This window comes from Epinephelus lanceolatus, chromosome 13 (genome assembly GCF_041903045.1).
Source record: "Epinephelus lanceolatus isolate andai-2023 chromosome 13, ASM4190304v1, whole genome shotgun sequence".
Lineage (NCBI taxonomy): Eukaryota > Metazoa > Chordata > Actinopteri > Perciformes > Serranidae > Epinephelus > Epinephelus lanceolatus.
Genome location: NC_135746.1, coordinates 6,203,295 through 6,230,940, shown reverse-complemented (window position 1 = coordinate 6,230,940; position 27,646 = coordinate 6,203,295). Strand labels below are relative to the sequence as shown.

The following is a 27,646-nucleotide window of genomic DNA, read 5'->3' as shown; positions in this document are numbered from 1 at the left end:
CCTTTGAATGGAGAGCAGGTTTAACAAATCAAACATTTCGACATATTTGTCTCTGTGACCTTCAAAACGCCAGAAAATATGTGTGTGCCAGCCAGCCCTATTGTACTTCCCCTGTGCCAGCGTGTCCTTGAAGGCACAGGCCTCAACTTTTGCATAAATCACTTGTTAACTTTGCAGGATCAAAGGTCTCCTATGAGTTATCGCTGGAGTTTGCCTAGGTGCTCAGTCAGTCAGAGGCAGACGGACTGTGCGCCACACTGTGACCACTGCAGCTCACCTCCTCCACGTTTAACCTCCTGATCCGCCGGGAAAAAACACTGCAGACATGGACAACATCTATGACACGATTGCTGACGGAAGTGAGCACGAAGAGCGCCGCGATGGAGCCGACAGCCCCGACAGAGAGCCCAGATCTGAGAACCCAGGAGAAGCGCAGGAGCAGCTGTACAGCGAGGTGCAGGTCCACGTCTCTGCGAAGGGGGAGCGCAGCTCCCCGGACTACATGGACACCAGGGACAAAGAAAGAAGCTCTTCCTCCTCATCCAGCGATGATGAAGAGGTTAAAGCAGAGGAAAAGGTTGAGGTGCATGTGGAGCCAGTGGTGGAGGAGGTGAAAGTGGAGGAAGTGAACGGCGAGGCGCACAGCGGATCCAGGCGCTCCTCCTCGGCCTCCTCAGCATCCTCCGCTTCCCCCGGAGACCCGTGCGACGACCCGCCGATCCAGCCCAGGGTACAGGATGAGGATAACGCGGAAGATGGGATGTTGATGTCGTACACACACCCCAACACTGACAGCACACCGGAGGAGTGTGTCGACTACAGCTTGAAGACTCTGGAGAGTGTCACTCTGGATGAGAGCAGCGCTGCGCCGGCTGATCCCAGCCAGCCTGACATCTCTCTGTTCGTCAAGGTAAGAAACAGAAAGAAAACCAGAGTCTGTGCAGGTTGACCCGGGTCAGGCTTCAGTTTGCTTCAGCATCACTGCCCAGCATGAGACATCAGAGAAAGCAGCAGCATTATAGCTGGGTTTTGCCTTTATCAGCAGCACTGAGGCCATCTTGTCTCTTGTCTCGTGTTTTCTTCGCTGTGCTGTGAACTTTACTTTTTTTGGGCACAACTTCTGTTTCTTTAGTGTCATGGCTGGTTATTTACAGTGGATGAAGAAGATGTTTTACTAAAGCAAAAAAGTGTTAAAACACCCTGTTACTAGCAGGGACGTAGCACCAAATTCTGGGCCCTGTGCATAAGCCCTCTCTGTGGGTCCCCGCCCTTTCTCTCTTGATCCCTGTCTCTCACACACACCTTTTGAGCTTTTTCCATTTCCTTGCTTCATTAGTTTTCCTTTATGAAATCCGGATTTCCCTTTTTTTTTTTTTTTTTTTTTGAGGAAACAGTCTACAATGCTGCCACTAGGCTCGAGCTGCATTTAGAGACTAATCCTAGTGCAAGGGTGGACTGAACCATTTTGCGCCTTTAAAGGGTGAGACAGGCTTTAGAGAGCTTTCACTATTATTTTATTCAAAGTTCGGTCTTTCAGCTGATTTAAGTTTTTTAGTTTTCATTTAATTTAGTTAGTGTACTAATTAATTAGAAATAAAAAGCTGCAAATAAAACCAAACTTTTTTATTCCAAGCTTTTAAAGGGCCCCCCTCTCATTGGGGCCCTGGGCAATCAGTGGCAAATTAGTCAACTTTGTTGCCACATCAAACTACAAACATTATTAATCATAAATAAACACATTTCAACCATTAAATGTGATCAGGTTTTGGACCTTGTCCACTTTTGTGTTGGCTGCAGACTGACTTGGCAGAGATGGCTGCCATCTTGTTTTTTTTTTTTGTTTTTTTACATGGATTAGTGTATTGTGCTCTTACTACCACTAGATGGCAAAAAAAAGTGTCCACGGACGAAGACAATGAGTTAAGTTGAATGCGTTCTTGGAACCCATCGGCTGTATTCGGCGTCTGACTTCCGGCAGACGGCAATACAGCCTCTGGGGGCAGACCCCCGATTTTTTGGCATTCCAGTTTGATTTGGGCGGAGGAGGCGAATTTCCGTTTCCGACTTCCGTTTATATATAAATAAATATGCTGAACCATTGCAACGGATTCAGAGTTTGCAGTGACGCCAATTATGTTCCGCTTTGTTAGTTCATCGCACGGACCGTTTAACCTGGCAACAACTGCAGCCAGCTCAAACGTGATTGGTCAATATCACAAACAGCCTACGACCGGAAACCAGGGCTCTTCCGCTCTTCTTCCAGAGGCAAGATCTCCGGGGTTTGCCTACAGACTCTACATTCACTGAATGTAGAGTCTGTATATAGAAACTAAGTTGAATGATATACAAGGTCAAGAAAACCCAAAATGTGATGTCCTCATATGAGGACACAGGGTCTCAGGAGGATATAGTCAAAGGACCAAAAGTACTCATTATGCAGAACGGCCTGTTTCAGAACACACATTACTGTATATGATTGTATGATGATTACTGATGCATTAATATCAACACTAATCACCAGTGGTGGAATGTAACTAAGTACATTTACTGCACTTAAGTTCAAATTTGAGGTATTTGTGTTTTAATCTAATGCCACTTTCTACTCCATCACTCCACTACAATTATTTAATAACTTTGGTTATTAGTTACTTTACAAATTAAGATTTTTGCACAAAACATGTGAAAATATAAAAGTGTAGCTGAAATGAAATGTTGATCGATCAGTTGGCAGAAAATTAATTGGAAGAAAATAAATAATGGTTTCTGCTTCGCAAATATAAGGATTTGCTTATTATTTTGAGGGATCCATTTTACTTTCTGCATTGAGTACTTTCACTTTTAATACTTTAAGTACATGTTCCTGGTTGTACTTACATATTTTTACTCAAATAACATTTTCAGTGCAGGACTTTTACTTGTAACAGAGTATTTTTACAGTGTCATATTAATACTTTTCACCAGTAAAGGATCTGAATACTTCCTCCACCACTGCTGATCACTATAATGTTGCAGCTGATAAAGTTGGAGCTCCTTTTAATGACTTCATATGCTGCTGGATAAATTAATTTACACCCTGGGGATTGATAATGTCTTATCTAATCTTAACCTATAAAGATACCACATTTTTTATTCGTTGATTATATTTGGTATTATTAATATAAAGTGGTCAGATAAATGAAGTGCAGTGAAAAGTACAATATATCCCTCTAAACTGTGTCCACAGTATAGATTTCATTTTATTTTTTATTTTATTCATTATTATTTGAAGATACATAAAACTGAATAAAATCCATTTAGTAGAAAAATAAGAGATGTGTCAGGAGAAGTCGAGGCTCGTACAACGGATCTCCTCTCAACATAAGGAGAAAAACAGATGATAACAAAAAGTCTATGTCATATCAAAAGATCAGAGAATATATTGAGAATCATCATCCAGAGGTGTAACATCAGCCAGTTGTTGGCAGAGACTAATGCACACACGACTCATCACCACATTAGACTCAGAGGTCATGATGTGATAATACTCGTATACTTTAAGAAAACGTAAAGCCAAAAATTTTAAAACACAGATATGAACCATAAGAAGAAATAATAATCAGGCATTATAAAGGGGTCCGACTGCTGCTGCTTAACAACTTATTTATAGCCACAGTAAACACATGGTTCACTGCTGAGGCCTGAACTGACTGCAGAGGTTATTTAGGGTGAGTTTATTGAACATCTCAGTCATTAGAAGTGAATGTACTACATATATGCAATATCTAAGGAATGCAAATACATGTACCTTGAAAATATAAATGGTTGTGTCATTGATAATAATAGATATTTAACTAAGATATTATTGGTTATAAGCAAAAAGGCAAAAACAAGAAATTGGTACAAGACTGAACTCCAACAATGGTTAGAAAATTAGAGCGAGAACAAAATGTTTTGGGTGTTAAATAAAAGAAATGGATGATTTATGAGCGGCAACGATTATTCGTATGATGGATACACTGACAACTTTTAAATTAATTGCCAACTAATTTGATAATTTGATAATTTGATTCGGTTTGAGTAACTGAAAAAAGTTGAGAAAAAAGTCAGAATTATTTGATTCCAGCTTCTTAAAAGTGAACATTTTCTGGTTTATTTTCTCCTTTATGACACTAAACTAAATACCTTTTAGTTTAAGACTTTTTTTCACATTTTTTAATATTTTATAAACGAAACAACTAATTAATTAACTAATTAAGAAAATGATTAAAAGTTTAATACATGAGAAAACTCAGAGCACTTTAATATGCAGTATGCACTTTATGTTTATAACTGTACCATTTATTAGTAATATGTAGTAGGGCAATGTGCAACCTTCATTTAGTACTGGTTAATTTTCTGTCACGCAGCAGCACTTTATCTAATATGCACTAGCACTTTATAAGGGCATCGTGCAATTTAGATTTGTATTTATTTAAATCTGTGCAATATATAGTTTATCTATGCAACAGCACTTTATTTACATGCACCAGCACTTTATGGTAAGCACTTTCCTCTTTTGCACACTAACTCGAATGGTCTCTGTACTCTGTTCTGTGTACTTGTATTGTATATGTCTTGAATGAATGAATGAATACTTGTATTGTGTATGTTTTGTTTCTTTTCTTTTTTCTCTTTTTCTATTTTACCTGGTGTATTATCAACCTGCCAAGGGACTACAGATGGAAACTAGCCTACGGCTATAATCTGGCATATTGACATGTATATGTTCATTAATATGCACTGTCCCTTTTTAAATAAATAAAATGAAATTGAAATTCAAATTGAAAAATAATCATTAGTTGCAGCCCTAATTTTGGCACAATGGAAAATGCTTATGGATGAATTGTATATAATTTTTAAGATACTAGATATGTGTACGCCCTACTTTCTAACGATGATGATGATTGTTTTTCTTCTCAATTAAATTTCAGTTTTATTGTCATTCACTGTATGCAGCCGCACACAGTGAATGAAATGTCGTTACTCACAAACCCAGGCACAGTAAAGAACATATAGCAAACAAGACATTCAACATGGACATGACAACAATAAGGTGCAATAACTGCATTGTAAATACTCATTAAAATAAAAAAAATAGGTAAGTGCAGAGGAATAAATAGGGCATAATAATGAACTCTTTAACAATAGTTCTAGTATTAAATAACACTAGTAGACGAAATACTGATTTCAGTACTAAAAGTCAGCGCTCTCTGTATCAGGAGCTCAGTCAGTGACTTTATTCTGCAGGCAGCCTGATGTAATAATTAACTGGTTTACTGTACGGCCATAGAAACCAGCGGTGGACTCCATGCCTGAGCAAATCCGTCTGTGTGTTTTCCTGCTCTCCTGATAGAGCTGCTGCTCTGTGAGGTGAACTATCAGCACATGCAGGGGTCACTTTGCTGATTGGGCAACACAGATTTGAGAGTCAGTGGGCTGAGCTCAAGGAGCTCTGTCTGAGCTCACTGACTGTAAGGCCCTGTGATCAGGAACGACTGCAGCAGTTTGTGCTGAATCTTAAAACTGTCTTTGTGTTGCATCAGTAAAGGCTGTGGTCGGGTAAAGGCCCATTTATGCTCAACGTTAAATACGGATCCGGATACGGACGGAGCCTTCTGTCCGTGCTTCGCGTTCATTTCGTCCGTATTTCTACACGTTTCCATAAAGCTTACGGATACGGGCCAAACGGAGCAGTACCATCGGAAACCGTGGGGGCAGTGTTGCTGTCACTACCCAATACGTAGCTCTAGTGAGACATGAAGAAGAAATAACAATGGCGGTTACCGAATGCCCCGGCGGACATCCTAAAGTACTGGAAATGACGCTTGTTGTCAATTTCTATCATCGGCAATACTAGAGAAAAGAATTCTCCGTCCTCCAGTCGCGATGTATTTAACGGCCTCACCGACCACCGCCTCCTACAAAGCTGCCTCTGTTTTTGTCTTTTATGCAAGAGGTCCATTATCAATATCTCCTCCACAGTCACCTTGTTTGTTTTTGAGTTTGTTGTTGTCATAAACTTTTGACTCTGGGCTGCCCCCTGGTGGATATATTGGTTAACATCCATGCCAACGTAAAGGACACATGGAAGTATGTGGGCAGTAACGGTAACATCGTTTGAAACGGACATATATATTTTCGTACGTAAAGGGAGCATAAATGGGCCTTAAGAATGGGAGTAAGCGATCAGTAGAGAAGACAAATTAAGTGCTACAATCTGACCTGGACGATTTATCTTAAAGTGATCCAAACATCTTCACTACAGTCGTGATAGGGTTAAGAGCTAACCTGACGCAGAATTGGGACACCACTTCCTTTCACGTGAACGCACAAAACCAAGGGGAAGGGCCAAGACAAGGGCTAAGGGGAAGAAATGGAATTGGTCCTAGGTCTGTAGTCAACGAGTCTGTAAGGGATCCATTTGGGATTGGGGGCATGAGTGGGAGTAATAGTGCCGTCTGGGAGTTTCCGAGTGGGAGCCAAGGGGTTAAGGTTAGATGGATAGGAAAGTAGGATAGAGCATAGGTAGATCGTTCATGATAATACCGGTATGATTTTTAATATCATATGAAACATTCATATCGCAAAAATATTTCTACGTGTTGACATACTGACATCATACTGTTACCCACGGCAACAACAAGCATGGCTGAAAGCAAAATTCTCACTCTGTGGTGGTTCCAGAAAGAGGAGCAGCTTCAGCAGTGTGGAACAAACTGTGGCGTCCTGAATGTTTTACTTCTCAGACTCTTTTAGTGACTTACCGCTCAGAGGGAACTCATTCAGCGGCTCCTCTGGCAGCAGATTCTTTAAATCTATCCTTGCAACTAATTTTCACCCATTGCCCTGATTGGGATTAGAGATATGATATCTTGATGTCGTTATGTCACAATTATGATAAACATGGACCGTAGTCCAACCTGGAGGTGACAACATACTTGGCCCCTTCTCCACATACCGCCCCGCCCCTCTGTCCTGTCCAACCTGTGGGTGATTTCCCAACAGTTTAATCTTCAACAATCGCCATAAACCAAACCGAGCTGAGCTATAAAAACAGGGAGGGGAGTTTGGAGATCGTGGCCCCTCCCCTGCTGTTTGTGAGCTATCACTACTATCACTATAAGCCTTAATCTTTTTTATACTCCTACACTGTGTGATAGTGAGCTGTTTATGATACTAACTGTACAAGATGTGTAAGCAGTCACTGGCAGAGTTCACATGGTCACATAATCATAAGGTTTGTTGTCACCCATGGATCGACCGGTTGTCGTATTTGGTGAGCATGTGTCGACACAGCGGAGAGTTCAAACACTCCTCTCCACCTCTGCTCCGGAAAGATACAAAATGTCTGTTACTGTTTGATGTTGGTTGAATGATTAGCCCAACAAGTCAGTGATTTGAGCTTCCTTTTGTCTCAAGAGGACACAAAACCCCCAAGGCCATTTCTTCTGAGCCCTTAATGGGTTTATGACCAACAAAGGATTAAGAAATCTTTAAAGGAATACATAAACATTTGAGAAATATGCTTGAGATTAGGAGATTGATCCCACTGTCACATTTAAGATCGCTATCAACCCTCTCAAATTATCTCCAAGTAAGAACAATAAGTGTTCAACCTACTATGTAAAACCATTCATTCCATTCATCATTATCTGTAAATGCTTATCCTTTTAAGGGTCGTGAAGGAGCTGGAGCCTATCCCAGGTGTCACTGGGTGAGAGGCAGGGTTCACCCTGGACAGGCCACCAGACTATCACAGGCTGACACATAGAGACAGACAACCATTCACACTCACATTCACACCTACGGACACACCTGCACCTGGAGAAAACCCACGCTGACACGGGGAGAACATGCAAACTCCACAAACAAAATTCAAACTTGGAGCACTCTTGCTGTGAGGCGACAGATGCTAACTATTCATCCAATAAAAATAAATTGTTAGAAAAGACACAGGCTGAAGATGACACGGCATCCCAGAACGTTAATGACAGATGCACCCAGGCTACCTTGCACATCATATGTTGACGTGGAAAGTCCACAACCAAGACCTCTCACTCTGTTCTCATCCTCAAGTCGTCTTGGGTTTGACACATAAAGCTTTGCATACTTGAATTTGGGGATTTTCTGCCACTCTCCTCTGCAGATCCTCTCAAAGCTCTCTCAGGTTGTATGGGGACCGGTGGTGGATGATCCATTTTCAGGCCTCTCCAGAGATGTTTGATTGCGTTCATGTCAGGGCTCTGGCTCAGTCACTCAGGGACGTTCACAGGGAGCCACTGCTGTGCTGTCTTGGCTGTGTGCTCGGTGTCATTCAGCCCAGTCTGAGGTCCTGAGCATTCTGGACCAGGTGTTCCCTATGGATGTCTCTGTTAAGCTTTCCTTTAACCCCGACCAGACCCCCAGTCCCTGCCTCTGAAAAACACTGCCACAGCATGATGCTGTCACCACCATGTTTCAACATTGGTATTGGGTGGGCTGGTTTCCTCCCAAACATAACAGTTAGAATTAAAGCCAAATAGTTCAATCTTTGTTTAATCAGAGCAGAGAATCTTGTCTCTTGTCCAAGAGTCCTTCAGGTGCTTTCATGAAAACTCCAAGCAGCTTTCCTGTGTCTTTAACCGAGGAGAGGCTCCTGTCTGGCGACTGACACAAAGCCAAGATCAGTGGAGCGCTTTGGCGATGGTTGACAAGCTCAGCCAGAGTTAACATCAACTTCTTGGTCACCTCTATTCAAAGACCCTCTCCCTGGATTGCTCCGTTTTCTCACTCTTCCTGGGAACCTTCACTGCAGCTGAAATATTTTTTTGTAGCCTTCTCCAGATCTGTGCCTCGACACAATCCTGTCTTTGAGCTTTGTAGGCTGCTCCTTTCACGTCATGGCTGGTTTGCTCTGATTGTCAGCTGAGACCTTATATAGACACAGGTGTGGGCCTTTCCAAATCATGTCTAAACAGTTGAATCTTAAGAAATCAGGATTTGTCACACATGATGTATTCCTGCTCCCGTGCTTTATTCCCATACCAAACAAATAAGCAACGTTTCGCCTCACGTAGGAGGCTTCCTCAGCCTGATTTCTTAAGTTTTCCCTTTGATGTCAGCACCGATTGAAATAAGTTGATTCGGAGGATGTGCATTCTTTATATTTGTTTCACTAATCAGTTGAATCTACAACAGGTGGAGTTCTTTAAGGTGTAGAAACATCTCACAGATGAGAGAGACTACAAGTGTCATAGTAAAGAGTCTGAGTACTTGTATCAATGTGACGTGTCTTTTTTCTTTGCATACATTTGCGAAAAATTCTAAAATCCTGTTTTTACGTTGTCATTATGGGGCACTGAGGAAAAAGTTAAATGACTTGGTGCCTCAGCTTCCTCCCACAGTCCAAAGACATGCAGGTTAATTGGTGACTCTAAATTGTCCGTAGGTGTGAATGTGAGTGTGAATGGTTGTCTGTCTCTATGTGTCGGCCCTGTGATAGTCTGGTGACCTGTCCAGGGTGAACCCTGCCTCTCACCCAGTGTCAGCTGGGATAGGCTCCAGAGCCCTGCAAACCCTAACAGGATAAGCAGTTACAGAAAATGAATAAATGAATATGCTTTCCAGTAGAAGTATGTTTTTAGAGGAGACTTAAACAAAGACAGCTCTGTCTCTGTCATATCTGCATGTCCAGCTGGGATCACGCCCTCAAAAGTGGGTATTTTCAGCCAAAACATGAACATTTTTGCTGACCATAACCAAGTGTTTTTTGTGCCTAAACCTCACCACACATGTTGAAACTTAAGCATAGTGTGTCCATGGTTTGCAGGCGTGTACAATGGCGATCACATGGTGGTTGAGTTGCAACTATTGCTTTGATAAATGTAAAATCAGCTACACTTAGTGTCTTCTCTAGTCTGTAGCTGTAAAGGATCCTAAAAATATCTGAAGAGAGCTTCTTTAAAATGCAGTGGTAATCAACTGGAATGAGATTTTCTATTTATTGATGCCAAATCTGGGGGTTGAAAGACAGCTGAATGAGATCTAAATCTGATAAGACTTTGTGCTCAGCTCATTAACATGTAGTATTTTCACAGTGTGTGTTCTGTGAGACTCATTGAGACTGTAACGGTGGTTATGGCCTACACAAAGAAAACCTAAAATAACTAATTAGACAGTACTCAACATTTTCCCTCATAAACACATAGCATCTCACTAATTGCTTTGTGCTGCATGTTTGTATGTCAGCCAGGAGAGGGGGCTGCTCTATAAATAGAAACTGCTTAAAAAATTAAGTCTCTCTTCCTCTGCTTCCATCTGACTTTAAAATTCACACAATGAGTTTCTTTTTTGGGGTAAAACTCTTAAAAGTGTGTACCAGTTTCAATGACACAAATAGAGAAAACAGTTCAATGTCTTCTGTGTGCTGATGAAGATTTTTGGTGTCAGACCTGCTTTTATTTTTGTCGCCCTACATAGGGCCGTGTTTCCGCACACGAACGCCAATTCCTGCCTTAAAACCGAAGCCGAGCATCAATAATTCACAGAGGAATCCTCTCTAGATCTCCTGCTGGTGATCAAATATAACCTGCCTCAATCTGCCACAGTCAGACACGTGCGGAACATTAAATATGGATGCTGCAGCTCACGCACTCGAAAAGTGACAAAAAGTGACAGAAATATCAACCCACTTTTTTTCTGCTTGTTATATTTGATATTTGGGATTTCTCAAGAGTGGTGATATTTTTGTGATGTAGCTGGAAGAGTCAACCTGATGTGACCCCGAGGAGCATAGAGACAAAATGAGAAAGTGAGGGCAGAGAGGAGACAGATAGGAGAGGAGGTGATGGTGGTGTGTGTGGCTTTAGAGGGGAGTTTGGTTGCAGTGGTGGGAAGAGAGAGGGACGGGGCTCCACCCCCTGGTATAGACTGACACCTGTTTTCCACTGTGTGTCAGTGAGAGTGAGCTCTGCTCTCCATCTGTGTCTAAATCAGAGCGAGGGGCTCTACCTGCCACCTGGACAGGACACAAACAAGACAGAGGACAGCTCTGCAGCACCAGAGGGTGGTGGAGATCTTGAATCAGGGGCTGAGAACCAAAAACTTACTGTGAGGTGTCAGCGGAGTGAGGATAATCTCAGAGAAGATATCTTTTTCTTCCTGGAGGATGTAGACCTCTAAGGACAAGCAGAGGACTGTAGTTAAAGAAAAAGAATCAAGGTGACAGCCAGAGGCAGGCATCATGTCCACTAGCGGTCAAGACAGAGACCCTGATATCGAGCTTTTTGTCAAGGTAAGACAGACAGAGCTGTGGTTGCAGTATTTTCTAAAGTTTAATGTCAGATACAGGCGGTATATGAGCAGGATTGTCAGTGTCGCACCGCTGTGTGTTTTGGAAAGCTTGTGTAACTCAATAGCAGAGGTAGAGTTACAGTGGCACGGGCACGCTGCGCTCGGTGTTGACCCAGGATTGTTGTGACAGTGATACTGAAGCTGCCTGCTGATGGTGGGAAGCTCAGATAAAAAGAGAACTGCATTAGCAGTGCATGGTGGGCTAATTCTCTTCACTCACAGCCCATTAAAATCACCCACCGTGCTCTCTTATATTCAGCTGTCCCTGACATTTTGTGCACGTGTTCATGGATCAATAGATGCTCCAGATTATCACCTGAAATAGAACAAACACGATGAAAGTGCACCGTCAGTAGATGCAGACCTGTTGTTTTCTCCTCCACGAGATGCGTTCGAGGCCCTGTGGGAGATGTTAGATGCGGATGAATATACCTGAGGCAGGTGAGGTGGAGGCAGGTGGAACAGCTGATTGCTGATGTGCTGCCTGGATGCACTGACCCAATTAGCTGATGTGGAGGCTGCTTTCAGCCGATCTCTCTCCTTGGAAACCGGTCAGATGGGTGACTGGAAGTTCACTGACACTGGGCTCGGGTCACAGTGTTCCTCTTCAGTGCGTGAAACTGTTATTTATAGAAAGATAAACACTGTAGTGAGATAATTTGGTTTGTTTTACATCTAGTTGGAGAATTTGAGCTGTAACTTGTTCAATACACGTTATCGTTGTGAAGTCAAATTCACTTCTGACTCTATGTGAGGTGTGTTAATTACAGAACCAGTCTGATGCACACACCTTTTGTATGGAGTGGTTTCCATAGTAGCTGCAGACCTGAACTGAAGTTTCGAGATTAAAATGGTACATTTATGAGAAAAAAATTGAATATTCTCTGAGATTAAAGTGGCAAATTTACAAGAACAAACTCACAAATTTACAAGGGAAAAAAAAGGGATAATCCCTGAGATTAAAATGGTAAATTTGCGACTAAGAAAATCAAAAATGAGAAAAAAGAGAAAAAACTTGGATATTCTCTGAGATTAATGTGGTAAATTTATGAGAACTTTGAGACGAAAACGCAAATATTCTCTGAGAGTAAAGTGGCAAGTTTACGAGAACAAACTCCCAAATTTACGAGAAAAAAACTTGGATAATTCCTGAGATTAAAGGGGTAAATTTGCAACCACCAAACACAAAAATGCATGAGACAAATTTATGAGGACAAATTCAAAGATGTACACAAAAAACTTAAGATAATCTCTGAGATTAAAGTGGTACATTTCCAAGAAAAGGCTGGTTGGATCTCAGAGAATATTCCATTTTTTTTTTCTTAAAAATTTTCCACTTTAATTTGGATATTCTGAATTTTCTGAGAGGGAATATTACCCCCATCCCTTGGCTCTTTATTGTTTTTATTTTTTATTTTTTTTTACCTTTTGTTTTATCACCCACAGTGGCCGTCACATGTCGTCGTAGAGATGTCATCTAGATGAACAGACAGCTGTCCGACATGACTGAACCTCCTTTAATGACCTCATCATTTGTATTTTTGATGTATTGTATTTTGTTATATTACTTTATATTATCTGAGATTATAAAGTCACAAATTTACGAGAAAATCAGAAAAATTCTGTTTTTTTGTCGAGGAACACACGCTTCACTTTGGGAGGCTGGGTTTGTTCTTGTAAATTTACGACTTCAGTCTTTGTGACCCAGAGAGACAGACATCTGTTGTACATGGCTGAACCTAATGACCGAGCACAACATCTAGACTTTCATTGTAAAATCTGTGCAACACATCATGACACAGTGTATTTTTATTTTATGTGAACCCTAATGATGACTTCCATTGTTGACACATAAACCCTTCATGAGTGGCAAGTCTTCATCGTGTATGCTCATCAAAGGGACTGTTCCTACACAGCCTGTGAAAACTGTTATATAATGTTTTCTGTGGCTCATCAAGGTTTTCTCAGATACGACTGGGAGACTCTGAATGTGTAACAGAGCTGAATGGATCAGTATCTATCAGGAAGTGGCACCTAATTTAAAAACAATGTGATTGGTTGGTTGCATTCTAGGATCCAGTGTTTCAGCGGCTTGACAATTAGTTAAGAATAAAAGTGAGGATATCTTAATATTATGATATTTATATTTCACTCTCTCTCCTGAGTCCTTCAACCTTATGCAAATATACCACCTTTAAGTTTTTTTATTTTACTTTTAGACCCATAAAATAAATAATTTTACATTGTTCATCAAAGTGGTTTTAAAACTTTACTGTGTCGGTTATTTAAAATAGGATTTCTAATAATACCAAAATTAGAGGTTTATGTATTCTGATACTTTTCTTTAACAGCATGCTGTAATAACTCTCAGGTACTGAAAACCTGCGGCCGGTTGCGCAAAACACCTAAAGTCCTAGTTACAGTTTCCTCAAAATAAAATCAGTTGCACAAAACACCCTTAAGTCTTCTCATTACAGTTTCCTTAAAATGTTAACTTCAGTATTTCTGGTTGTCTCGTCTTGGTCTTATGCTGAAGGATTCCACAGGCCGTTGCACAAAAGATCTGAGCAACCAAAGCAAGGTAAAAAAAACAAACAAAATCTTAAGGTGCCTCTGATTCTATCTTAACTCCAACATGACCGCGTTTATGGTGATAAATTAAAAAAGAAAAACTAACACACCCTGAGAAGAGTGTTCTGCAACCAGGAGAACTGAACGGATAGTTTTAGTTTTAATTGCAATTTCTTCTTACAACTGTTTTCAGGTATTTGGGGATCTTTCTAGTTTGTGCTTTTTATGATTGTATTCCTTTATACGTTTAACCTTTCCTCCTCTGACCAGTATGCTTTTCTTGTCTTCTTTTCTTCTGCCATTTTTTCACTATATAACTATAGGGCAACTATGTGAGACGATAACAGGCGTCACAAGTGTGAGTCCAATCAAACAAACTTTTACCACAGTAAAATCTCTTTCAACGCAATAAATGATTTAATGTTTTTTCCTTAACTAAAGAAACCTTTTCAGGGATTCTGTGCAACTGTGTAAGTCCCTCAGTTAAGGACAAATTAAGTCTTAAGTGTAATACTTAAGGAGAAAACTTGAGGTGTACATTGAAGTGGACAACCCACTCTACCTCCTCAATAAAACTGTATACTGGAACTAAAACAGCAACATACACTCACTGGCCAGTTTATTAGGTACACCTTGCTAGTACCAGGTTGGACCCCCTTTTTAATTCTTGGTGTCACAGATTCAACAAGGTGCTGGAAACATTCCTCAGAGACTTTGGTCCATATTGACATGATGACATCACACAGTTGCTGCAGATTTGTCGGTTGCACATCCATGATGAGAATCTCCCGTTCCAGCACATCCCAAAGGTGCTCTATTGGACTGAGATCTGGTGACTGTGGAGGCCATTGGAGTACAGTGAACTCATTGTCATGTTTGAGATGATGTGAGCTTTGTGACATGGTGCGTTATCCTGCTGGAAGTAGCCATCAGAAGATGGGTACACTGTGGTCATAAAGGGATGGACACGGTCAGCAACAATACTCAGGTAGGCTGTGGTGTTTAAACCATGCTCAGTTGGTACTAAGAAAATCTCCCCCACACCATTACACCAGCAGCAGCAGCCTGAAGCGTTGATACAAGGCAGGATGGATCCATGCTTCCATCTGAATGTGGTTTTTCCAATCTTCTATTGTCCAGTTTTGGTGAGAAAACCCGTGTGAATTGTAGCCTCAGTTTCCTGTTGTTAGCTGACAGGAGTGGCACCTGGTGTGGTCTTCTGCTGCTGTAGCCCATCTGCTTCAAGGTTGGACAAGGTGTTGTTGCTTCAGAGATGCTCTTCTGCACACCTTGGTTGGAACCAGTGCTTATTTGACTTCCTGTTGCCTTTCTATCATCTTGAACCAGTCTGGCCATTCTCCTCTGACCTCTGGCATCAACAAGGCATTTTGGCTCACTGGATATTTTCTCTTGTTGAGACCATCCTCTGTAAACCCTAGAGATGGTTGTGCTGAAAATCCCAGTAAATACTCAGACCAACCCGTCTGGCACCAACAACCATGCCACGTTCAAAGTCACTTAAATCACCTTTCTTCATCATTCTGATGCTCGGTTTGAACTTCAGCAGCTCGTCTTCACCATGTCTACATGACTAAAGGCATTGAGCTGCTGTCACGTGATTGGCTGAGTAGCTGTTTGTGTTAATGAGCAGTTGAACAGGTGTACCTAATAAAGTGGCTGGGGAGTGTATCATTTACTCACATTATTATTCAGAGTGTATTTGTAAAGGTAAATGAATTAATAGCCAAATACTGCAGTATAAATTTATTATAGACAAACTTAAAAACACAAGAAATATAAAAACTGTCATTTATTCTTATTTAATTATGTGGTAAAACAAACTAAGGGCACCCAAACTCAGTGATATCATTAGTGTACATGTATGTGACGGGTCATATGAAGTAACGTTGCCTTCACTCATCACAGATCTCTCAGCAGCTCCACACGCTCACGCTCCTTCTGCCCACAGGCCCAGTTGTGTGTGACAGCTTTTGTCCTCCGTGTTCTAGATGTTGATTGGCTATTATCAGCGGCTGTGTATTGTGGTACGGCCGTGCCGCTGAGCCCAGCCATAACAATGCTCAGACAGAAGCATCACATGCGCTCAGGCTGCATGACAGCACCCGGCATCAATGGCTGGCGTCCATACAGTTGGCTCAGCTACTTTTAGACTGACGGCTCTGTGTTCTGGTGTTTGCTCGGAGCAGTGTGCCGAAGCTGAATGACAAAATGTTTTCCACTTCACTGTGGTGTCTCTTATTTGTGAAGTGACTGCTGCTGCTGCAAGGACAAGGAAAATTAATCTACATGATTCTCAATAAAGAGATTTTAATTTCCAAATCATGGCTAAATGAAGGAAACTGTCTCCGCTGTCAGATCTGTGTTGACCTCGAGGTCAGTGCACTTGTTCAGCTGTGTGTTGTGGAGCTGTGTGTGACTGCAGGCCTGCAGCTCTGACCCTGCGTTGTGTGTGTGTGTGTCCTGTCGGCCAGTGAACCAGCTGATCGGATCACTATGTATAATTCAACTGGGCCAGTGGGTCAGGTGTCAGTGCTGAGGCTCAGCTGTGTATCCCTACATGCCGACACACGATCTCACTGCATGTGCACAAATTCACGGCGAAGAGGAAGTGATTCCATCAGTCGTGACACTGCTGAGGAGAAAACCTGCAACTCCAAATCTAATGCTTAATTTATAGGATTAAAAATTCTGGATCCATTGATGAAATAATTTCAAAACCATTCGGATAAAATGCAAATCTGCCAGAGAAAAAACACAATGCTTTAGCTTTTGTTCTATGCCCAAATCTAGAATTTAATCTTTTTGTATTGACTCTCGCTTTATCATTAATTTCTATCTGGGATTTAAGGGAAGACTCTCCACATGAATAGGGTAAAACTTTTAACTAAAAGATGAATCTTCCTCATTTATTACTTACATTAAGACAGTTATTTTTTGTATTAAAAGTTTTCTGTTTAAATATTCAAATGAGGCAATATCTAATTAGGTAAGGTAAGGTAAGGTAAACTTTATTTAATTAAATATGCACTAATTTGCATGAATTCCCAGAACCGAAATCTGAACATTGAATAAAGCCAGATTCAAATTCTTGTTTAATTTTATTATCATATCACAGTCAAATGGTGTTTTTACAGAGGGGATTTTGGATTCATTTTATTTCTCATCTTATAAATCAGAAGATACTGTCAACAGCCGTAAAACAAACAAACAAACAAATCAAATAATTGTCTCCATGTTTTAGGAATAAAATGTTCTATGAATCAGGCCATATATGATTAATGAACAAACTCCTCTGTAAAAAACTTCAGAAACGGGAATAAAACTGGAAAGTGTGGTGTATGTAAGCGCTACTGAAGTGGAGATTTTAGGCTCAGAGTTTGAGGAAAAACTTACCTTTAAAGACATTTACCATAAAATTCCATATACTTTAAGACTAAAAATAAAACCCTACATATGAAAAGAGTACGAATTTAATTATTAGATACCATGGAACTTCCCCAGCTGATTAGTTAGATTAAAACAATTATATTTTTACAAGTTTTCTGAAATGTTATTAGTTTAAATATGCAAATGATGCATTATGTAAGTAACTACGCACTTTTTGTGTGAATTTCCAGAAAACTGAACTAAATTACACACTTAAATGTGTATGTTAAACGTTTTCTCACAACTTGTCTGAAAGGAGACGTTATGGAAGCAAAATAACCCCAAATGTCAAACTTGACCACTGTAAGGAAAGAAAGGCCAGATGAAGCACATGAAAAACTGTTATCACCTGTAGTGAGTCCCCTTAAGGGTCACGTATTTATGCGTGTTGATGTAATGTTTACATTTAAACAACCCATGACGCGTCTCTGAACAACCTTCCTGGTCAAATAAAGTTAAAGATAAGTCAGCTAGGTCCAATATGTGTTTAGTTGTTAGTAACAAGTTTGTTCTTGGAGAGAGGAAACATTGTGTGATTTTCCCAAAAGCATGAAGCTGGTGTAGCGAGTAGGGGGAAATTATTTTTATTATCATTTCATTGACGATTATTTCCTCATTTAAAAAATGTGTGAAAAATGTCCATCACAGTTTACTTGAGCCCAGGGTGATGTCATCACATGTCTGGTTTGTCCAACCAGCAGTTTAAAAATCCAAATTGAATCTGTCTTCTACAAGAAAAGTCAAGGAAAAGCAACAAATTCCAACATTTGAGAGTCTGGAACCGTCGAATAATCACCTAATCACTGAAACACTGCAGCTCTAATGTGTTCAGAAATGTGTCGAAGAAAACTTTCTCACATGCCTCCACAGTGAACGAAAAATCCACCAATGGAGAAGTCTTGATCGGGGTCCATGTTTGATAAGAGCAAAAATACATCAAAATTTGTTTACAAACTCTCACACAACTCATGCAATATAATCCAGGTCTCATTTATCCAGTCGTATGCTCAGTATTTCACAAGCAGACAGTCCTTTTAGATGGGGACCTGAACAGAAAGTCAATCTTATCCATGCTCTCATCAAAGCCAAACTCATTGACAAAACCAACATTCAGTGACCGGCGCTATGGCAGGTGTCACAGTACACGGCATTTCGCAGGAGGCAATTGATGATTTTTGGGGACATAACGGTCAGATGTCATTGAGAAGTAACCAAAAGGGCCTAAACTACGCATTGGAGGGATATATTCATCATTTTATTGTTGAGAAGGTCGATGAAAAGCTTAAATTACAAGCCAAAATTTACAGGTCACAGTGTACGCTTGTGAACCGCATCTGGTTGCCGTCACCATCAAAGACAACAAGTTAAAGTGCCACTGAAGTTAAAGTTTTTGGCTCAGAATATGAGAAAAGGATAACGGCCTTTTTACCATCTTTACCAAGAGTGTCTCTCCGTTAGTTTGGTGCTACAGTATTTACACTGAATCATTCAGCATAACGTTTGCCAACCTTTGTTATCTCTGCCATTACAGATAAGTTAATGAAGCTAAGCTCCAGAAGTTAACGTTAGCTTAACTAGAGCCATTTGGACAACAGCTAACAATGATGTACGATCACCAAAGTACAAAACTAGAACAAAATAGGCTAATGAACTCCCAGCAAACAAGGTGACATGATGAACAACGCAGCTAGGAGCTAACGTTAGGCTAACTTTAGCTAACGTTAGCTAGAGATGTTAAAGATAACTTTATATTTCTTTCCAGCAAAGTGACAATATGTTGCCTCAAACACGATGTTGACTTACCTTAAAACAGATGTAGACATCATTGTTAATCTTATTCACGTTGAGCTGATGTTGTGGTCTAACGTTACCACACAACTTTATCCAAAGGAGACACTTTTCTCGGTTGAGATGTGGTTTAAAGTGTAAAAAATACACCTCGTCGCTCAGTCAGTCTGTTTGTGTTATTGTGTGACTCTGGTGTTTTAAAGGGTTAGTTCAGATTCACCAATGTCACACAATAACACAAACTAACTAACTGATCGAGGCAGAGGTAGACCAGCAGCTCCTGTGTTGAGCGAGGGAAAATTACTGTTTTTGTCAATGGAGTCTGGCTTTGAACAGAGAGCATGGATAAGTTTCACTCTCCTTTTCAGTTCGCGGTCTGAAAGAGCTGTCTGTTTGGGAAGTACGACATACGACTGGGTAAATGAGACTTGGATTCAACTGCATGAGTTATGTGAGAGTTTATTACTCGCATGTGAACCCCTGTGACTTCACTTCACCAAGAATTTTCTTAGATTTTGGAGTCTGTTTTACTGAAGGCACGTGAGAAAAATTAAATACCAATGTCCGCAAACAAGACGGTAAAAAAGTCCCAATGTCCTTAGACGAGTATTTCCTAATTAACAGCGTCTTAGCTTGTTACTGTTGCTAAAATTGGTCAAATTTGTTGCCATATCAAACTACAAACATTATTAATCATGAATAAACCATAAACTGTGATCAGGTTTTGGACTTTTGTGTCGGGATCGGCTGCAGACTGACTTGGCAGAGATGGCTGCCATCTTGTTTTTACAAGGATTAGTGTATTGTGCTCTTACTACCACTAGATGGCACAAAAAGTATCCATGAATGAGGACAACAGGTCTGAGTTAAGCAGAATGAAGTATAAGGTCAAGTAAACCCAAAATGTAATGTCCTCATATGAGGAGGTTAACTCTGTGGTTCTTTTTCACACTACAGCTGCTGTTGTCCATCCACTGTATGCACATGTTCTCCTGTGTACACTATATTTCCACACTGTGTCATATTTCATCGCTCTGACTTGTTTTCCATCGTCTTGTTTGCGTGCAGGCGGGCAACGATGGAGAAAGCATCGGCAACTGTCCCTTCTCTCAGCGCCTCTTCATGATCCTCTGGCTCAAAGGAGTCGTGTTCAACGTCACCACCGTCGACCTCAAAAGGTGAGGATACAGGAACAGCTTCCGGTGCACAAACACACACACTTGTGCCCTTCATGACACACTGCTGTCTCTGTGACCTCTGCAGAAAGCCCGCAGATCTGCACAACCTGGCTCCGGGGACACACCCTCCTTTCCTGACATTCAACGGAGAAGTCAAGACCGACATCAACAAGATTGAGGAGTTTCTGGAGGAGACGCTGTGTCCTCCAAAGTAATTCAACCGGACAGCTTTACAACGCGTAGTTTACAGTATCGCTGACTGCACACACGCTGCTTTGGGCTGGATTTATTTCACTTCAGTGACACTGTTGAAAGGGCAGGAAACATTTTAGTCCAACAAAAGGGGGAATACGTGCTGCATTTGATAAAGATTGATGTTAACTGATACAAGTGTTTGTTGTTTATGGCTGCTGTAAATCTTTAGTGAATGGGTGTGTGTGTGTGTGAGGCACACAAACAATGACTATGTGTGCTTCATTCAGACACACACTTTAATTTTAGGAAAACTCAAGACAGGTTTATTGTTTTTTGTTATTGTCGTTTATTAAGACGACGAAAAGAAAAAACCTGTGTGCGAGCAGTTGCTGAGAAAAAAGTCAGATCAACTAAATCTTTCTTTTATTGCCTGTAAAGTTTTTTGCATTATAAATGGACCTTAGTGTGAGAGAGCTTCAGGGGCGGGCGGCCAACTCGGTGTAACATGCTTTCAGCCTGAGCCCAGCTCCAGTCCAGGTGTTAATGCTATCCAGATGCTTTGGTCCCTGCCTGCGTCTCTGACTGCGTCTCCCTCCCTCCTCTAACGTCTGCTCAGGTATCCCAAACTTGCCGCCAAGCAGAGAGAGTCGAACACAGCTGGAAACGACATCTTCGCCAAGTTCTCAGCCTACATCAAGAACACCAAACCAGAGGCCAACGCCGGTGGGCTGCTCATTTCATGCCATTTACACACACACACACACACACAACAGAAAAGAGAACATGACAGCATTTATTCTGTTCCTCCACTAGGTCGTAGCAGAGTCCAGGAGTTGAGGCTTGCTCTGACTCATATATTCTGCAGTGCTGCCACCTAGTGACGTTACCCCCACACACTTTTACCTTGTCACAGTGTTGTCCTTTAGAAATACCAGCATCCGTCAGTGTTTTCATACCCAAATCTGAACGAGATGCAAAATCAGGATTACATACAACAGGTGCCAAAACAGTTTTTGAGAGGACTTCTATCAGTAAAGTCTCTAATATAGAAGATCCCCTCTGAGGTGGGCTCTTAAATCCTTAAAGACTGAATTTCCTCATACACAATTTTTTCTTCTATTGACATTTTAAGAGTTACATCAAACCCCTACTAGTAAAGAAGAGTATTTTGTACATGAATCATTTGGAAAAGATAATGCAGACAGCTTCATCTCTAGGGAAGCTATACGTTATATTCATAATTAAATGTTTGTGAACATCCCTACAATCAATAGTAAAACATCTCTGTGGAAGATTTGAGTCCCACCTTGATGATGGGATTGGAAAAATTTTGAATGCAAAAGAAAAAATGTACATGTTCTACTGAATCCTATGAGACATAAAGATAAAGACTTAAAGATAAAGTTATTCACAGAGCATCTCAGACCTTTAAAGGGCTCCTAAGGTGAAAACTGTCGGGAGCAGGGAGGAGGACTTTTAAGAGGCTTCAGAGTTTCTTAATCAGGGGAGAAAATGGTGGAAACACAAAGAGGTCAGAGAAATATTCTCAAAAAAGGTGGATGTCAGAGTGTAAATGAAATGCTACAGATTAGAGCGTGCAGGGAGAATATGTGCGGTTGAGCTCATTAAAGATTTGCATGCAATTCCCACCCAACACACAACACCTTCACAGTCAGCAGTTCATTTCATCTCCACTCAATGTCCATATTTATTTAAGAGTAATAAGTGGGGAGTAACAAATATAACAGAATAATTACACACCAGTAAACTCACCTGGTTGTCCCTGTCACTGCTCACTCAGAACGTGGTCACAGAGACATGTGCTTGTTATTCTTGAGAGGCCACAATGTTTGAATAGCTGTTGTTTTATTGTGGATTTTTGTGTTAAATGTTGTATTTGTTGCATTTTAAATGTGTGTTTGATTGGCTGCTACCTCGACCAGGTCTCTCTTGTAAAGAGATTTTCAATCTCAGTGGGACTTCCTGGTTAAATAAAAGTTAAATTAAATAAATAAATAAATAATTTTTTAACAATTTAATTTGATTTGATTTAATTTAATTTAATATTATTTTATTTTATTCTATTTTATAAATTAAATCAAATTATTTTTTATTTTTTTTGTTTGGTTGTTGTTTCTGTTTGTTTTTGTTATTTGATTTTCATTATATATCTTGTCTTAATTTTAGGTCTTTGTACTCTTTTTTCTTACTGTTAAAAATAGCAGTGATATTAAAGTAGCAGTGCTGTACTCATAGTCACGTGTGTATTTCTGTGTTCAGTTCTAGAGAAAGGTTTGACCAAGGCCCTGAAGAAGCTGGACGATTACCTGAACAGCATCCTGCCAGATGAGATCGACGCAGACAGCATGGAGGAGGAGAAAGGCTCCACCCGATGCTTCCTGGATGGAAATGAGCTCACTCTCGCAGACTGCAACCTGCTGCCCAAACTGCACATAGTCAAGGTAAAGAGGGAGAAATATTCATACGTGTTAATATATAATATAATAAGAGGAGTATTTGATTTATAGTTTAGGACATAAAGTTCTTATGTTTGAGGCTATTTTAAGGTAAAATTCAAACTCATACGGGGCATTTCTAATAACTTATAGTCATTCAAGTGTAGAAAATAGTGTATAAACATTAGAGTGCCTATGATACAACACAGGAAAACTTTTCTGAAAATACCTCTGGGAATGCACTGCATGTAAAGTGATGGTGCAGTTATGAGACTGTCTAAGAGCTGATTTTAAACGTCAAGCCTGTCTTCAGTTCCTGAAGTTACAGCTTTACCTTCTCTTTCAGGTTGTTGCTAAAAAGTACCGCAACTACGACATCCCCTCAGACATGACGGGGGTGTGGCGGTATCTGAAGAATGCCTACACACGTGATGAATTCACCAACACCTGCGCTGCTGACTCCGAGATCGAGACCGCCTACAAAGACGTGGCGAGGAGACTGGCCAAGTAACTCGCCAACCAACCTGAGCTCAGACGAAATAAACTACAAACACAACAAACAAAACCATCATCACTGTTCATCATACATGTGACTTTAGAGTCTTCAGTGGTGTTTTTGTCATATTAAGCAGGTCAGATGTTGCAGATGTTATAGGGTGGCTCATAATGCTTTACAGCTGTTCGTGGTGTTACAGTTACAGAGACACAGAAGTGGAGCAGACGATAAATTGAACACATTTAATTTAAAGGGACAGTTCACCTCAAAATCCAAAATACACATTTTTCCTCTTACCTGTAGTGCTGTTTATCAGTGTAGATCGTTCTGGTGTGAGTTGCTGATTGTTGGAGATATCAGCCGTAGACACGTCTGCCTTCTCTCGAATATAATGGAACTAGATGACACTCAGCTTGTGGTGCTCAAAGTGCCAAAAAATACATTTAAAAAACTCAGCATCAATGTCTCTTTACAGAAATCAGGACCTGGTTACTCAAGATAATCCACATGTCTTGTTGGGAGCAGTTTCATGCAGGAACTATTTCTACAACTTCTGCCGAACTGCAGCCGTATCACCATGCAGAAGGAAGTGTGCATCTACTTGCTGAGAGATTTGCAGTAGCACTGACAGGCTGAGAAAGACCAGAAAATTGCCAGGACAGTTTTGGAGCTGCTTTTTAGATCTTGGACACAAGGGACTTCCACTGCAGGGGCATATTGATTGCGACAGAGTTTTATGGCAGCTAATGATGAAGCAGCAGATAAACTGATGTAACATTATGATCTGCCCAGGGCATGTGAGTGGCTTTAGCAAATAGACAACTAGATGTCTGACATCATTGAAAAGACAGACAGAAATTATGTCACACATTTTTGGTAGTGATGAAGCCACTAATGTAAGTAGCTTATGTCTGAGCAGTTTTCCTGTAGCTCTTCAACCCCATCGCCAGAATAAATGTTTGAAATGAAAGTCTCTACCAAAGACAGATACGTAACATTTGTTGTTATGTAGTGGATATGCTGAAACTTTACATTTCTGTCTCGAATGCAGGTGCGTCTTGACTCTTGAACAGAAAATCCTGCTCTTGCTCAGCTTCACAATTTATTAGTAACACTAACATTTCGGTCATCCTGCTCCTGCTCCTTTGAAGAGTGCTCAACTCTTCGTTTCGATGTTGATATGTGATCATGTTGAGGCACAAAAACCACTTGTTTTGACTTGAAATACACTCTTTTGGTCGCACAATCACGGCTGGTGTCTTTAAAAACACCCAGTCTCGAACAGTTGTCTGCAGCTGGCGGCCATCTTGCCAAAGTCATGCGCACGCTATTGTGGCAGCACCCTTCATATGTTCCCCTGTGCGTACTCAAATTTGACCTTAAGCACAATACTTGAGTAAATTTTCATTACATTCAGTTACATTCCACCACTGTAGCTAACGTTACAGCTCAGCCGAGGAGAGCGCCATTAATGTTTACATCTCGCACCCTCATGAGCACGAGCCTCTTGTCCATGAGTAGATGCACACTTCCTTCTGTGTGGTGATACAGTTGGCCGGTGTAGTTTGGTAGAGAGAAAATAGTTCCTACATGAAACTACTCACAACAAGGTCTGTGGATTATCTTGAGTAACCAGGTCATGATTTCTGTAGAGACATTGATAAACATATTTTTGGCGCTACGAGCACCACAAGCTGAGTGCCATCTAGTTCCATTATATTGGTGAGAAGGCAGACATCTTTACGGCCGATATCTCCAACACTCTGCAACTCACACCAAAACTCTCTAAATTTATAAATAGCACTAAAAGTAACAGGATAAATATGTTGGTTTTACTTTGGGGTGAACCGTCTCTTTAAATCACAGGTTTCAAACCACATGTATTTTTGCTGCTGTGAAACTTCTGACCTAACACTTTCACTCAAACACGATTGTGTCCCGTCTGTATTTATTTCTCATAACACAAAGCTCTCTTTCATACATAATCCACCGGTCTGCACGGCCAAACATTTTACTAGCTGCTGATGTCAGGGTCGTTCACTTTATTTATTCCTAAACCCACAGAAGTCGAGTCTGACTCCAGTGTTTATTATCAAGCTTTGGCTCCTGGGGAGACACCTTTGATTCATCCATGATTGATGACTGACGCTAACTGTTCACTGAATATGACTGTTGCAATCTGCAGATTCATTTTGATTGTCATTACTGTCGGTGTTGCTGTAGTTGTTTTGTTTCCTTGAGCTTATATGTATCTTGAAATTCACTCCTGCTTCTGAAAGATTGATTTGAAGAGAGATTGATTTTAATGATAAGTTTATATGATGTTAGTTCAACAGAACAAAATGTAGCTGATGAGGGCACTGATAGAACAAAGCTTGTTTCTGATTTGTTTGCATGAATCTGTTTTTAAATTGTGAGTTTCTTTTTAAAGGTCCAGTGTGTAGGATTTAGGGAGATGTGCTGGTAGAAATGGAATTTAATGTCACCTGAATATCACCTGAAAATAAGATTCATTGTGTTTTTGTTACCTTAGAATGAGCTGTTTATATCTACATAGGGAGCAGGTCCTCGGCTACAGAAGTCACCAAGTTGCACCACCATGAGCCAAACAGCATTGGAAAAACATTGATTTGTAACGTGAAACTGATTTATTCAGTGTTTTTACCGGTTTAAATCATCTGGTACGTTTGTTTTGGAGAGGAAGAGACCTCTGAGGATAATTTGGCTCCCAGTAAAACCTTCCTGAATGTCTGCATCTTAAGTTATCAGAGAAATAAGGTGAGCACACATTAGCAGGTGCTGGGCTAGTGCTCCGTCTGCGACAAGCCAAACAGTGTCAGAAAAATGCAAATCTATAACATGAAACTGCTTTACTCAGCGTTTTTTACTGGTTAAATCACCTGGTTCATTTGTGTTGGAGAGGAAGAGACCTCTGCGGATAATTTGTCTCAGGGTAAAAACCACTGGGAGTTCACGTTTGGCACATGGGAGAGGTTTCAGCTGGTTGCAATCTGCGATATTCACCGCTAGACGCCACTAAATTCTACACACTGCTCCTTTAAAAGAACAATGTGTAGAATCTAGGGAGATGTAGTTGCAGCAAGTGAGGATTGCCGATTGCAACCAACTCAAACTTCTCCTGGTTAGAATTCACTCAGTATACAGGAAGTTTTAACTGGGAGCCAAATTATCCACAGAGGTCTCTTCCTCTCCAAACAGATGGACCAGGTGAGTTAACCCAGTAAAAACACTGAATAAAACAGTTTCACATAAAAAAATAAATCTGTTTTTCTAAAACTGTCATCAGGGAGGAGCTACAAACTACAGTGACTGCTGCGAAAATGTCCCCGTCGAGAGCCAGTGTTTGGTTTGTCCATTCTGGGCTACTGTAAAAACATGGCAGTGAACATGACAATCTCTATAAACAAGGACCCGCTCCCTATCCAGACATAAACGCTGCATTCTAAGGTAACGAAAACACAATGATTCTTGTTTTCCAGTGACAGTGCACTAAAGAAAACACAGTTATTTTGATATATTCCACTTCTGCCAATACATCCACCTAAATCTGACACACTGCTCCTTTAAAATATGAAAAATCCTCGACTATGTGCCTTTGTTTGGAAGTATCAAAAATCCATGCCAACGTCACTGATGGACTCATTCTGAAAGAAATGTATCACAGCAGAGCCGAGACATTTGTTCTGCCTCTAGCTATTAGTGTTCAGTCCAGGTATTGATTTTGTCTTGAGTTACACATGATATTATGAATGGAGAGAGTATTTATTTAGCAGCCCCCAATCAGGCCTGATTAGGTAGAGCCATTAGTGCTGCGATGAAAAGCGTCTTCCAGGCTGGGTCCACGATGGTCAGGAGCCCTCCGGCCCCTTCATCACAGACACATTTCCTCCGCTCTGAGGAGCCTATCAACATCCACAGGCTAAAGTTCAAGTTCAAAAGTTTCATTGTCCATGCAGAGGAGGATGGAAATTTGTCTCGGGGCTTATCGTCTTTGGCTTGGTGTCAGGCTGCAACTATAGCGAGACTTCCTTGAAGAACCATAAGGCTCTTGTGTGGTTTGGACAAACATATGATATGAAATTGGAGCATGATGACTGAGAGCCTTGCTCATTGCGAAGCTCTGCAAATAAAATAATATTTTCACA

The 27,646-nt window shown here is 40.8% G+C and overlaps 1 protein-coding gene across 2 annotated transcripts; it reads left to right on the top strand.

The window, feature by feature from the left end:
* Window positions 1–204: 204 nt before the first annotated feature.
* clic5b (chloride intracellular channel 5b) lies at window positions 205–27,646 on the top strand. Of its 2 annotated transcripts, none has more exons than XM_033648055.2 (6): window positions 205–910; window positions 20,224–20,333; window positions 20,419–20,544; window positions 21,145–21,251; window positions 22,809–22,990; window positions 23,331–27,646. In XM_033648055.2, exons 1-6 carry the CDS (start codon window positions 326–328, stop codon window positions 23,493–23,495), a joined length of 1,275 nt encoding a protein of 424 aa, XP_033503946.2. In that variant the 5' UTR covers window positions 205–325; the 3' UTR covers window positions 23,496–27,646. The 2 variants fall into 2 exon arrangements, with proteins under 2 accessions (XP_033503946.2, XP_033503947.1); XM_033648056.2 differs by lacking the exon at window positions 205–910 and adding an exon at window positions 10,947–11,290.